The sequence below is a fragment of the Gavialis gangeticus genome, unplaced genomic scaffold, assembly GCF_001723915.1.
Source record: "Gavialis gangeticus isolate Ggan-Ray unplaced genomic scaffold, GavGan_comp1, whole genome shotgun sequence".
Taxonomy (NCBI): Eukaryota; Metazoa; Chordata; order Crocodylia; family Gavialidae; genus Gavialis; species Gavialis gangeticus.
In genome coordinates this window covers 74,684-86,650 of record NW_017729003.1, presented here as the reverse complement: position 1 = coordinate 86,650, position 11,967 = coordinate 74,684, and the positions used below count along the sequence as shown (strand labels likewise).

The window sequence follows — 11,967 nt, the reverse complement described above, 5'->3', positions numbered from 1 at the left end:
CACCTTGCTGGGGTCCTTTGACCCCAGTACTTTTTCCTGCCACGGCAGGGGGTCGGACTTGATGATCTGCTCAGGTCCCTTCCGACCCTACCAACTATGAAACTATGATTTTACATTACAAGTTACATCAAAAGTTAGTGGGTTTTAGCCTCATAATACCCATTCTCAAATGTTGGTGGATATTCATAACTAATAATTTATCAAATCAAAAGAAAGATAAATCAAAATATTTAATACCATATACATCTTACGTGCAGTTAGTTATACTGTGATCCATATTAGACACACTTGAACAGTGGTCATAAACCCCAAAGGAGTTTTATTACAGTTAGCTGTATTTTCATACAATTATATGTCACACTGCAAATTCACTGCATATTTATCATGCCATGCAGAATACAATGACACTACAAGACACACAGGGAATATCTACATGTGCATTTACTGTGCAGTAACTTACTGTAAGTGGTTTTTAGTGTCTAACTGCCACTGCAGCACAGTAACACTGTGTGTGCAGCAATTTAGGAGTAAAGTTACTCCCAAGTGAGTCCACACAAACAGGGTTAGTGCACAGTAAGGCGTCTACATGTGCCTTACTGCACAGTAAGTACGTGGGAGTAAATTTGCTACCTGCAAATTTTTTATGCAGGTAACAAATTTACTCCTGAGTCAGCATAAGTCACCATAGTTACTGCACAGTATGGGTGTGCACATGTAGATATGCGCCCGTACTGCACAGTAATTTTCAGTTACCTAAGTTACTGCTCAGTAATGGTGCATGCATAGATGCATCCACAATGTGGTTGTTTCCTACCAGAAGGCAAACATAAACCTGGAGAGTAAGCAAAGAAAGATTGCCTAACAGTTTAGTTATAAATACATAACAGTAATGGAAAGCACACTACTGGAGGCAGTTTAATATATCCAGCAGTGACATTATTAACACAAGTTCAGGCCCAAGTCCATGCTAATGGTATAGCTGGAACTAAAACCACAGGATACCTTCAGAATCAAACGCCGACGATAAACTCTTGTTGTGATTCTCTGTTCTTCATCTGAGCTTGACTCACTCTGAACCTCAATGTCACTGTCACTAAATTCCTGATAAATGCAGTTTTAATATATTTTAATAGCACACATTTAAAAGACAAAACATTCTCAGCAGGAACACAGAAAGAAAAATAAAATTATAACATAAATTAATTTATCCTGTATGTAACATATAGGTGGTACCTACAATTCTGACCTTTAGTTTACTGTAAGGGCTCCTCTGCTCTTTGTCACCCATGAAATATCTTAAAAGCTTAAATATCTTAAACGCTTTTTTCACAATAGACAAATAAAATCAGTACCCAACATTTATCTTCCCAGGTAAATCACACACATCCTCCATATAATTATACCATTTCCAAATCTGGATGAAAGAAAAACAAACTGCATGCTGACACTGCTTGTAATATTTTGCCCCCAATTTAGCTGTGTAAGTATAATCTATGCTAAACATCTAGTACTCTGTTAGAGATTTTTCCTCTTTTTCCTGCTCAAAGAAGCAAACAGCTCATGGTTTTTGAATTTTAGATTAATTCCAGTGTCCATGGCTGTCTTGCCAAAGATTTTTGTGAGCACTGAGTCAGGGCCCTCTATAGGAACCTGAATCTCCAGAATTGGATAGGGTGGAATGAAACTTGTTGATTTGTGAGTTATCATTTGAATTAACTCCTGAATACTCAGGATCAAACAGTCAATTAAGAATGAAAAAGTGGTCAAAATCCACAAAGGAGTTAACACAGTCCATTGCTTCTTTGTAGAATTATATTGAGTAAATGACTTTTCTATTCAGTATTTAATAGCTTTTAAATTGCAACTAATATTTTTAGGGTTAATTCAAAACACTTTATGTGCTTACAGAAAAGTAATGAAGTAATGCAGAAATATAAAAATTATTACATTAATACTGTAAATTAAATCTTCAGCCACTAACAGAAAACTGTGTGTGTGTGTGTGTGTGTGTGTGTGTGTGTGTGCGCGCATCTGATCTTGTTTGCACTTTACCTAACACTTTCTCTGCCTGCAAAAACCATTTCTGGTTTTGGGCTTAGCAAAATTACTGAAGCATGCACAGGGGCATCTGAGCCAGTGAAATTACACACATAGTGCAGGAGTGTGAATGACCCCTGTTCTGAAAATCTGGACCTGTAATGGCCAGTTTTTTTCTGAATGTAGAAATAAACCAAATATCCAAGCAAATACTGATTAACATTCTGAAACAGCAATATTATTTACTAATAAACTCTGTTCTTTTTGTGAATCCGGCTCCGTGCATTCAACAAGAAATATTTGTAAAATGATCTTTATCAAGGTTGGCACACAGGTCACATAACTTGCAGTCCCTGGGCTCCCACTTGGCTGCTGCTGTCCCTATTGCTCTGGTTATAACTGCAGCTGGGGTCTCAGGGTTCACATTTCCTCCCCTGGCTTCTGCTGCATGCCCCCGCTCCAGGGGATGAGGCAGCATGATGTGGCACAACCTGAAGTTCTAGGGGAGCTGCCAGCTTCGGGTGTCCATGCAGTGTGGTGCCAACAAGAAACCAAGGTGGGACTGAAGATAAGACATGTCATGAAGAAGCACCTGCCCATGTGTATGCAGTGTAGTGGGAGGTGGGGGAAGCATCCACCCACACGTATGTGCTGAGTAAACAGGGGCCATAGGCCCTGCATGCTGCTAGTGCTGCTCCCACAGCATCCAGCCCTTGCTGGTTCCACTTGAAACTGGACAGCCCTGATCTATATAATAAAAAAAGCCCCATTAAAGAGACTAAAAAAATATTCCAAGGGAAATGAATACAGCCAGAGCGGTCTCTAATTAAAGAGCCTCTCTAATTAAAGAGCCCACGGCATCTTGTGTATTTGGCATCCCATAAATCAAAACGGTGGTGGTAACTAAAATCAAATGAGCTTTAGTTAAAGCATCCCCACTGCCATTTTGAAGTCATTGCCATTGCCTCAGGCCCCTTTCCCACTGCCCACTCCGAGGCATGCCTGCACGCACTGGTGTGGAGCTGATGCTGGAGCCTGGCACAGCTGTTTGGAGCCTCCCGGCTACAGCCAGCCCCAGCTCTGGGGAGCTGCTGCCAGCTGGGAGCCGGGGCTGCTCCTGGGATGCTGCAAGCCCTGCTGGAAGCAGCCTGGGCTCCGTCATTGGCAGCAGCTACCCAGAGCCAGGGCTGGCCACGGCGTGCCAAGCAAAATGGGTCGTGTGCCATGCTCAGCACACGTGCCAGGGGTTGCCGACCCCTCTCCTAATATCTAACCTAAACTTCCCTTGCTGCAACTTGAGTCCATTGCTCCTTGTGCTATCATTTGTCACCACTGAGAACAGTCTAGATCCATCCCCTTTCGAACCACCCTTCAGGTAGTTGAAGGCTGCTATCAAATCCCCTCTCAGTCCTCTCTTCTCCAAACTAAATAAACCCAGCTCCTTCAGCCTCTCCTAAGAAGTCATGTGCCCCAGCCCCCACACCATTTTTGTTGTTCTCTACTGTATTCTTTCCAACTTGTCCACATCCTTTCTATAATGGGGGCCCCAAAACTGGACACTCCAAATGTGGCCTCACCAGTGCTGAATAGAGAGGAATAATCACTTCCCTAGACCTACTGTCAACACACCTACTAATGCAGCCCAGTATGCTGTTAGCCTTCTTGGCAACAAGGGCACATTGTTGACTTGTATCTAGCTTATTGTCCACTGTAACCTCCAGGTCCTTTTCTTCGGAGCTGCTGCTTAGCCAGGTGGTCCCAAGCCTGTAACAGTGCATGGGATTCTACCATCCTAAGTGCAGGACTTTGCCTTTGTCCTTGTTGAGCCTCAGAAGACTTGCTTTGGTCCAATCCTCCAATGTGTTTCGGTCACTCTGAATCTTAGCCCTACCCTCCAGTGTATCTACTACAGCCCCTCCCGCCCCCCCAGCTTGGTGTCAATCTTGAACTTGCTGAAGTTGCAATTCATCCCATCTTCCAGATTGTTAATGAAGACAGTGAACAAAACCAGCCCCAGGACTGACCCATGGGGCACTCCACTTGATACTGGCTGCCAGCTAGACATTGAGTCATTGTTGATCACCTGTTCAGCCCAAAAATCCAGCCAGCTTTCTATCCACCTTACAGTCCATTCATCCAACTTTTACTTCCTCAGCTTGCTTGCAATAATGCTGTGAGACACAGTATCTAAAACCTTCCAAAAGTTAAGGTATATTATGTGCACCACTTTCCTCGTATTCACGGAGCCAGTTATCTCATCAAAGAAGACAATCCGGTTGGTCAGGTATGACTTACCCTTGGTGAATGCCATTGTCTGAAGGCTTGAACTGTCCTTTTTTAGTCAAGCTGGAATCTTGCCATTTGGGCAAGACACTGTTACAGAACTCTAACAGAGAGTATGGTGTAGTCATTCTTTGCCTTTTTATTTAAAATAGGAAAATCATTTGAATCTGGTTTGAGAAAGAGGCATCCCTAGTGTCTGTTCTTAGAAGATGGAACAGGCTGGAAGCTGACTGAGCATTGCCCTGCCTAGGCGTCTCAACCATGTTCCAGAGGGCTCTCTAAAGACTTTGTCAACTGGAAGGGTGGGTGTTAATGGAAATGTGATAATAGTGCATGTGATGTGTCCACCTGTTCACTGGCCTCTACTATACAAGCCAATAAATAGCCACACTACATTCATGAATACTCTGTAACAAAATCTGAAATTAAAACTGAAAGATGAACAACTGAATCCCATTACTATCGTGTAGCCCGTTCTCAATTGCCCTTTTCATTCTCAATGTTAAGTCACATTTTTGCATGAAAATTGTCTGCCATCATTTTTCCACCTACTTTTCCACTCAGACTAATGTCTTTTTTTTGTTATTTCTGATGTATTGTAGCTGAAATTCTTCCCATCTTCTCAAGTATCTTGCTATGCACAAGACTAAGCAATGAACTACTAATTATAAGTGATTTAGATCAAAGAAGAAAAAATACAAGCAACTTTTATCTTCACTGTTGTATAAAAAGTATGGAAATAAATTAATTCCAGAAGAGATCTGGAAGATTTGTAGGAAACCAAATATTTATTTTCCTGGAAATGAGGGAAGAGAGATTCTTTGCCCCACTCTGCTTGTTTTGATGGCACAAAAACAGTGGAACCCACCTGCACTTGGCAATGGGCACAGATCCAGTGAAGCTGGTTAATTCAGCATCCTTGTCACAGCTACTAGTACATCAGCTACTAGCACATCACAGTGGAGGTATGGTGAGCCTTAGGACCAGGCAGGCAGAAGATTAGGAAGTTATAATTTGGCTCCTTTTTGCCCCCAACACTATTTTACCCTTTGCTCTGATATGTCTTGGCTTGAGGATTCAACTTTCCACTACTACTTTCCATTATTTTATTTTAGTAAAGGAATGATATAGAACAGATGGAAGGAGAAAAATTAGTAACTATTATACCTTCCAATATAAGGCTTTATGGCAAAAAGTCTGTATTTAATTAGAAGGGTATTTATTTCAGAACATACTATACCTTTTGTTCAGACATTACTGCTCCCTCCTCTTCCTGAATGTTTGGTCTCATCTTGCCATCTTCAGATGTAGTCCAGCTCATCTTCATGCTGACAGGCATGTATGTTTTAGGTTCATCTACTGCTTGTTTGCTGGCCTCTTCCAAAGATTTCTGTTGGGTTATGGATGGTAATGTTTGCTGTTCTACACAGACAGAACTTTGGGGTTTTGGTTTCACAGTTTCTTTGTTGCTCTGTTTTCCCACATCATTTACAGACTCTTGAACATATGATTTAGTCTTTGCATTTGTTATTGATTCTGTGTGGCTCCCATTTGCTTCAAGCTTCCCAGCTTCTCCTTTAAGGTATGAGGTAACAGAATCCCTACTTTGGTCCAGGCTACAAAAGATAAATAATAGAACATTAAACAATGTTTAAACCACTCTCAGAAAGACTAAATAATATGTAAGTTAGAACAATGCATATATTAATGAGTTTGTACCTTTTACAAACAGGAAAATTAACACGTAAATGCAGTTTATGAATATTAGCTACTTAATATTCCTGTACTTGGTACTAGGGCACTCTTTAAATATTGGAGGCACACTGACAACCCTCCAGTCCTCTGGCACCAAGGCTATTTTTAGTGATAGGTTGCATACTACAGTTAGGAGTTTACCAATTTCCAGTCTGATCTCCTTCTGGAACCTAGGGTAAATGCCATGAGGTCCTGGTGATTTGCTATTGTTTAGTTTATCAATTTCCTCTACAACCTCAGCTACTGAAACTTCAATTCGGATAGCTCCCTAGACTTGCTCCTAGGGAGGAATGGATCTGGTGAGGAACTCTTCATAACATCTTTTACAGTGAAGAAAGATGCAAAGAACATATTTAGTTTCTTGGAAATGGCTTCATCATCCTCTAGCGCTCCTTTGACACCCTGACCATGCAAAGGCCAACTGAATCCATGGTAGGTCTTCAGCTCCTAATGTATTTAAAGAAATATGTATTGTCACCTTTTTGGTCTCTAGCAAGTTTCTCCTCAAAGTCATTTTTAGTTTGCCTTATTACAATTTACCAGAGTTTGTGTTCTTTTTTATTTTACTCATTAGGATTTGACTGTCGCCTTTTGAAAGAAGCCTTTTTCTGTTCATTGCCTCTGCAACTCTGCCATTAAACCATGCTAGCTTTCTTTTGGTCTGATTTCCACTTTTTTTTTTTTAAATTTGCAGTACGTATTTCCTCTGTAACTCCACTATGGTGGTGGCCCTGGACTTCAACCTCCTACCAGCCTAAGTTTAGGTTCCAGGACCTCTCTGCTATACTTTCCCATGTCATTGGTACCCACATGAACCACAACCACTGGCACTTCCGAAGCACTATGTAGCAGCCTATCTGCACATTTCATAAGATCTGCTACCAGCAAGCAAGTCACCATGTGGTCCTCCTAGATGTCACAAATCCAGCTATCTAAATGCCCAATGACAGAATCTGCCACTATTGCTACCTGTTTCTTCCTACCTTGTGAGGTCCTTCCAACTAGAGGAGTAACCATGGTGCAAGAGGATACCATGATATTTACTGCAGGGTGGGTGCCATCTAAAGGATTGTTTCCTTCCTTCCTAGCTTGATTCCCTCCTTCCTTGAGACTTTCATCCTTCCCAGCTGCTAAGGGGGTGGGACTGCTCAACCCTGAAAGCCTCCTCTATGACCCTCTCCGCTTCCCTTTGATGCTCAAGTTCAGCCATCCGTCTTGAGAGAATGTACCTAATTTCTCAAGGCCAGAAGCTCCTTGCATCACATACCCACATAAGAAATCTGCCCCAAAGGGAGGTAATCATCCATGCAGCACTCAGTGCAATAAGCTAGGTGGGTCCCACCCTTCTGCTAAACTTCTACCTGCATTCTTTTTATTTTAGTGTTTTTGTTTCAGTCTTCCCTATGGAGTAGGAACATACATCCTGGCTTTCTATTTACCTAAAGCTGTCCTATTCAGTGTTTAACATAGCCTAACTAAACAAATTTAAAATTTAAACCCTAAACTCTAAAAGTCAAAGGAAAAGAATTCTCTTTTTTTCTTCAAGCAAACCCTCCCCTGACAACCTCCCCCATGAACTCCCAAGCAAAGTCCCCCATTTGCTGGGGATCATATGCATGCAGAAGCCAGTGAGAGAGGCTAGTCCAGTGTGAACACTGCAGGCAGTGCAAGCTGTGGGCTGCCCCAATTTGGCCCATGCAGTGCTGTAGCAAACCCCACAGGTTTTTCTTTTTTTGTAAACTTAAGCATACATTCCCTCCCCTTCCCCAAACATTTCTGACTTTCTCTCTGCCCTCTCTATTCCTTATAAGTAATTACAAATAGTACTAGGTAAACAAAGATAAGTTCTTATACTTCCTTATAGTAGCAAGCCCCTTTTATATTGTAAACAGGGGTATTATATTCGTATTGATTTTTACTGTTTTATATTGAATTTATATGATTTAGGCCTGTGTCTGTAAAGTAATGTCAAGTAATATCACATTTCCATTTTGTATGTCAAGCCTCCATCTTGTGTCCTCTGCCCGAGTATAACCTATTGTATAGTTGGTTGTAACTGTGACTCATGTCTAACCAGTATCATGTAAATTTGGGCTCTGCAATTCAAAAAGGATGTGGAGAAGCTTGAGAGGGTGCAGAGGAGAGCCATGCGCATGATCAGAGGGCAGGAAAACAGACCTTATGATGAGAGGCTGAGAGCAATGGGGCTATTCAGCCTGGAAAAGGGGTGATCAGCCTGGAAAAGGGCTCAGGGGTGATCTGGTGGCCACCTATAAGCTTATCAGGGATGCTCATCAGGATCTGGGGGAACAACTGTTCACCAGAGCCCCCCAAGGGACGACAAGATCAAATGGTCACAAACTCCACTGTGACCGGTTCAGGCTGGACATAAGAAAGAACTTCTTCATTGTCGGAGCCCCCAAGGTTTGGAACAGACTGCCACCTGAGGCGGTTCAAGAGCCCACTTTGAACGCCTTCAAAAACACATTTGGATGCTTATCTTGCTGGGATCCTATGATCCCTGCTGACTTCCTGCTCCTGGGGCAGGGGATTGGAGTTGATGATCCTCCAGGGTCCCTTCCAGCCCAAATGTCTATGAAATCTATGAAAATCTATGAAATTGGTTCCTGGATGAACGGGAATGAATGAGCAGGCCACTACTGAATAATCAACTCAACAACTGGACCATTGCCTTGCATTGACTCACCCAGAAACTACAGACCTCACCCAGAAACAGAGACAAGACCCAGCATTTGAAAGATAAAGAACCTATAGGAACCTAACATTTGGAAGACAAAGACCTTACACAAACCAGCAACCCACCATTGTGTCCCACCAGATAGTGAGGACACCTGGATCTGCACGTCTGCATCTGAGCAGGACTATCCTTGCTTGGACATGTCCTTCCCATAGGAGACACAGGTAGCCCACTGCTATAAAAGGGGTGGTAGAGTGTGATCTCTTTGTGACGCCCTCGCCATCTGGACCACCACTACACCACGCCACATATCCACCCAGAGGCCCTTCCAGTGACCCCCTCTGGTCAATACCTTGTTGGAGAAGACCCCGACTAGCCATCAGGGTCAATTCACAGTCCAGGATAGGTAGCTATCACCCACCTTCCTTCCCCAAGCAAAGGACCTGGACTCAGTCCCCACACACCTTGACTCTAATCCCTCCACCAAGCTTTTCCACTCCTGCTACCATTCTGTGTGTGTGTGTGTGTGTGTGTGCGCGCGCGCGCACACCAATAATTTCGTGAGGCTGTATAGTGTGCTGCCTGATTAATAAATTTGTTATATTGAAACCCCGAGCTGGGTTTTTGTCTTATTGACCTCCTGACTCTCCTCCTCGATTTCCCTGCTTTCTCCCTCAGTTCTTTCTGCCTCATTTCCAGCTTTGATCTCCCAGCTTTTTGCCTCTCTGTTTCCTGGCTGTCTCCTCCTTGCCACCGGGCTTTTTTCCTCGTTTCCACCCCAGTACCAGGTGACCTCGAGTAACCCCGGGGCACCTTGACCTCAAGTAACCCCAAGCACAAAGTTACCCCAAACACCCCCTAGTGTTAACACACAGCCATGAAAGTGTGTGTTTGTGTGTTTATGTATGTGCATATAATTGTGTATGAACCCATAGAGTGTTTGTGTAGTTCGTATGTGAGTGAGTGTGTATAGTTTTGTATCATGCTCTCCTGTCTAACAGCACAATATTGAGATCCTGAGTGTTGGTCTGGCATGTGTCAAGTCAACAGTGTAAGCCCCAGGCTAGGGCCAGCTTTTGCTCCATGCAGTGTGTGGGACTAGACCAGGCACATATGCTCCACACAGTACATGACATGGGGGCCAATCCAGAGAGTCCTGGGTCCATGCAGATTGGGCCCACAGACAGGCCCCATACTTTGGAACCATTGCACAAAGCTGCTCTGGCATGAGCACCTCATGCAGCGTGTACCCTGTGCCAGTTTCATTTCCAAGCCCCACACTGGGGCTAGCATGCACTGCACATAGCAAGCAGGACTAGTCCAGGCTGTGCTACTGCATTAGGTGAAAACATTTACTTCTAGATGAAGATATAGCAGAATGATCTAACTCAAACCACAGTTGGTATTTACTTTTTATCTTCTATTTTCCTGGGCTTGGACTCGCTTGTTTGTGTTCTTGACTTACAAATGTAATACAATACAAAGAAACTAAATTATGAATGTAACTAATTCCATAATTCTGTAGTTATTCAGAAATGTATGTATTTTTGCCTGGAGGTGAAAAATAGCATGAGATGGCTTGATTGAAGCCAGACATATATATTCATAAGCTGGCTCCTACCTGTCATCTAGCCGATCTAGTAGTTCACCACTTATTCTGCGTCCTGGTGTTGGTGGCTCAACATTGACACTTGATGGCTCACTCTGCCAACCTGTAATGGAAGACATTTCCTGTTCTGCTTGCTGAACATCTTTAAGAATAGACCATACTTTTTCTTCTGTCATCTCCTCTGACTCAACTCCTTCTTCAAGATGAATGTCCTCAAATAGTGATTTAAGCTTTTCTTCTGTCATCTCCTCATCAGTACCAGACTTTTCTCTCTCATGCTGTTCAATTCTCACTCCTCTTTGACTAGGCTCTTCACCCTGCATTTGTTTTGAGTACTTCTCATCTTTCGTCATCCCAGCATAAATACCAAGATACTGAGGATAATCATCAAGTTCCACTTCCTCCAACTGGCTCTGGCCTGTGGACATATCTTTAACTGTTCCTTCTCTAGGCACTGAAAAATTGAATTTGCTGTCTTCCAGTGTTGTGTCTTCTTCAGTCACCACTGGTGGTCCTGTTGCTGTACCATCTATATTCCCCTGAGAAGTTACTAACACATCACTCAGTCTACTAGGAGTTCTAAGGGGTGACTCTATACTAGAGATATCACTAAAGAAATCATCTTGTTGAAAAGGGGTGGGTGGCACAAAGCGCAACCCAGTAGGAGTTTCCAGTTCCACTTGAATGGTGGGGTAACCTAAGGAAGACAGTACATTTGGACTGACTGGAATGAAATATGGAGCAACAAATAAGCAAACCTGTCAAATGACTGATAAACTATATAAAAAATGACAAATGTATGATAAAATGAGAATGTAAATTTGGTAATTTACTGGTTTGTCCTAAATGGATGCAACAAAAAATAGAGTTGCTAAAATAACTGGCCCAATGCAGCTACTGCTTTTTGACTATTTTGGAAAAAATAGTCAGTAAACCTTTAATGATTTGAATTGCAGCCATTTTAACATTTTATAGCTATAACACATTCCCGTATGAGACTGCAAATGAATAAAATGGATAGGGTTGTTTGTCCTTTGATATCAAAATAGTATTTTGTAGCCAGATTATAAACATTTCTTTTTTTTTTATTATTTTAGTTCTTGCAAACATAATCGCCATAATTTCAAGGAATAGGTAGATCATAATGCAGGACAACCAATTTCTTCAAATATCTTTCTAGAACAGGCCCACATTTTCAATATCTCAGTTTAAAAAAATACACCATACTTGCAATAGCTGTGTACTAGGAGCACTGTATCTCCAATTTAATCATTGCACCATAAAATGGATTTAAGGATAAAGAATACAAATGAATCTTAGTGAGGACAGTAAAGGAGATTTTCAAATGCAGCAGGAAAAAAAATCTAAAAAAGAAGCAGGATAACAAAAGGATTAGCAAACACAGAAATCACAAGGGAAGATCTATATAAAAATTTCAGGTACAGTAAAGTTATGTAGATGACAGGATTGTGGTGAGTAAGGAGATCTTGGTGATCCTGGAGACTGAAGCGATCTTGGTGACATGGGTACAATCAGAAACACTGATCACATAAAGAAAGAAAAGAAAAGATAACCAATGAAAACA

General features: G+C 42.1%; 1 protein-coding gene across 7 annotated transcripts in view; it reads right to left on the bottom strand.

Moving 5' to 3' along the window:
- LOC109290924 (ankyrin-3-like) overlaps window positions 1-11,967 on the bottom strand; it is a 106,955-nt gene that overhangs the window by 21,122 nt on the left and 73,866 nt on the right. For 2 of the 7 annotated variants that reach the window (XM_019507744.1, XM_019507749.1), the window contains 3 exons: window positions 10,395-10,485; window positions 5,561-5,936; window positions 1,003-1,101 (listed from right to left, as the gene is read on the bottom strand). In XM_019507744.1, the coding sequence (XP_019363289.1) occupies window positions 1,003-1,101; window positions 5,561-5,936; window positions 10,395-10,485 (566 nt within the window). Of the gene's footprint in view, window positions 1-1,002; window positions 1,102-5,560; window positions 5,937-10,394; window positions 11,080-11,967 lie in introns of all 7 variants that reach the window. The other 5 variants (XM_019507746.1, XM_019507747.1, XM_019507750.1 and 2 more) reach the window with 3 other exon arrangements.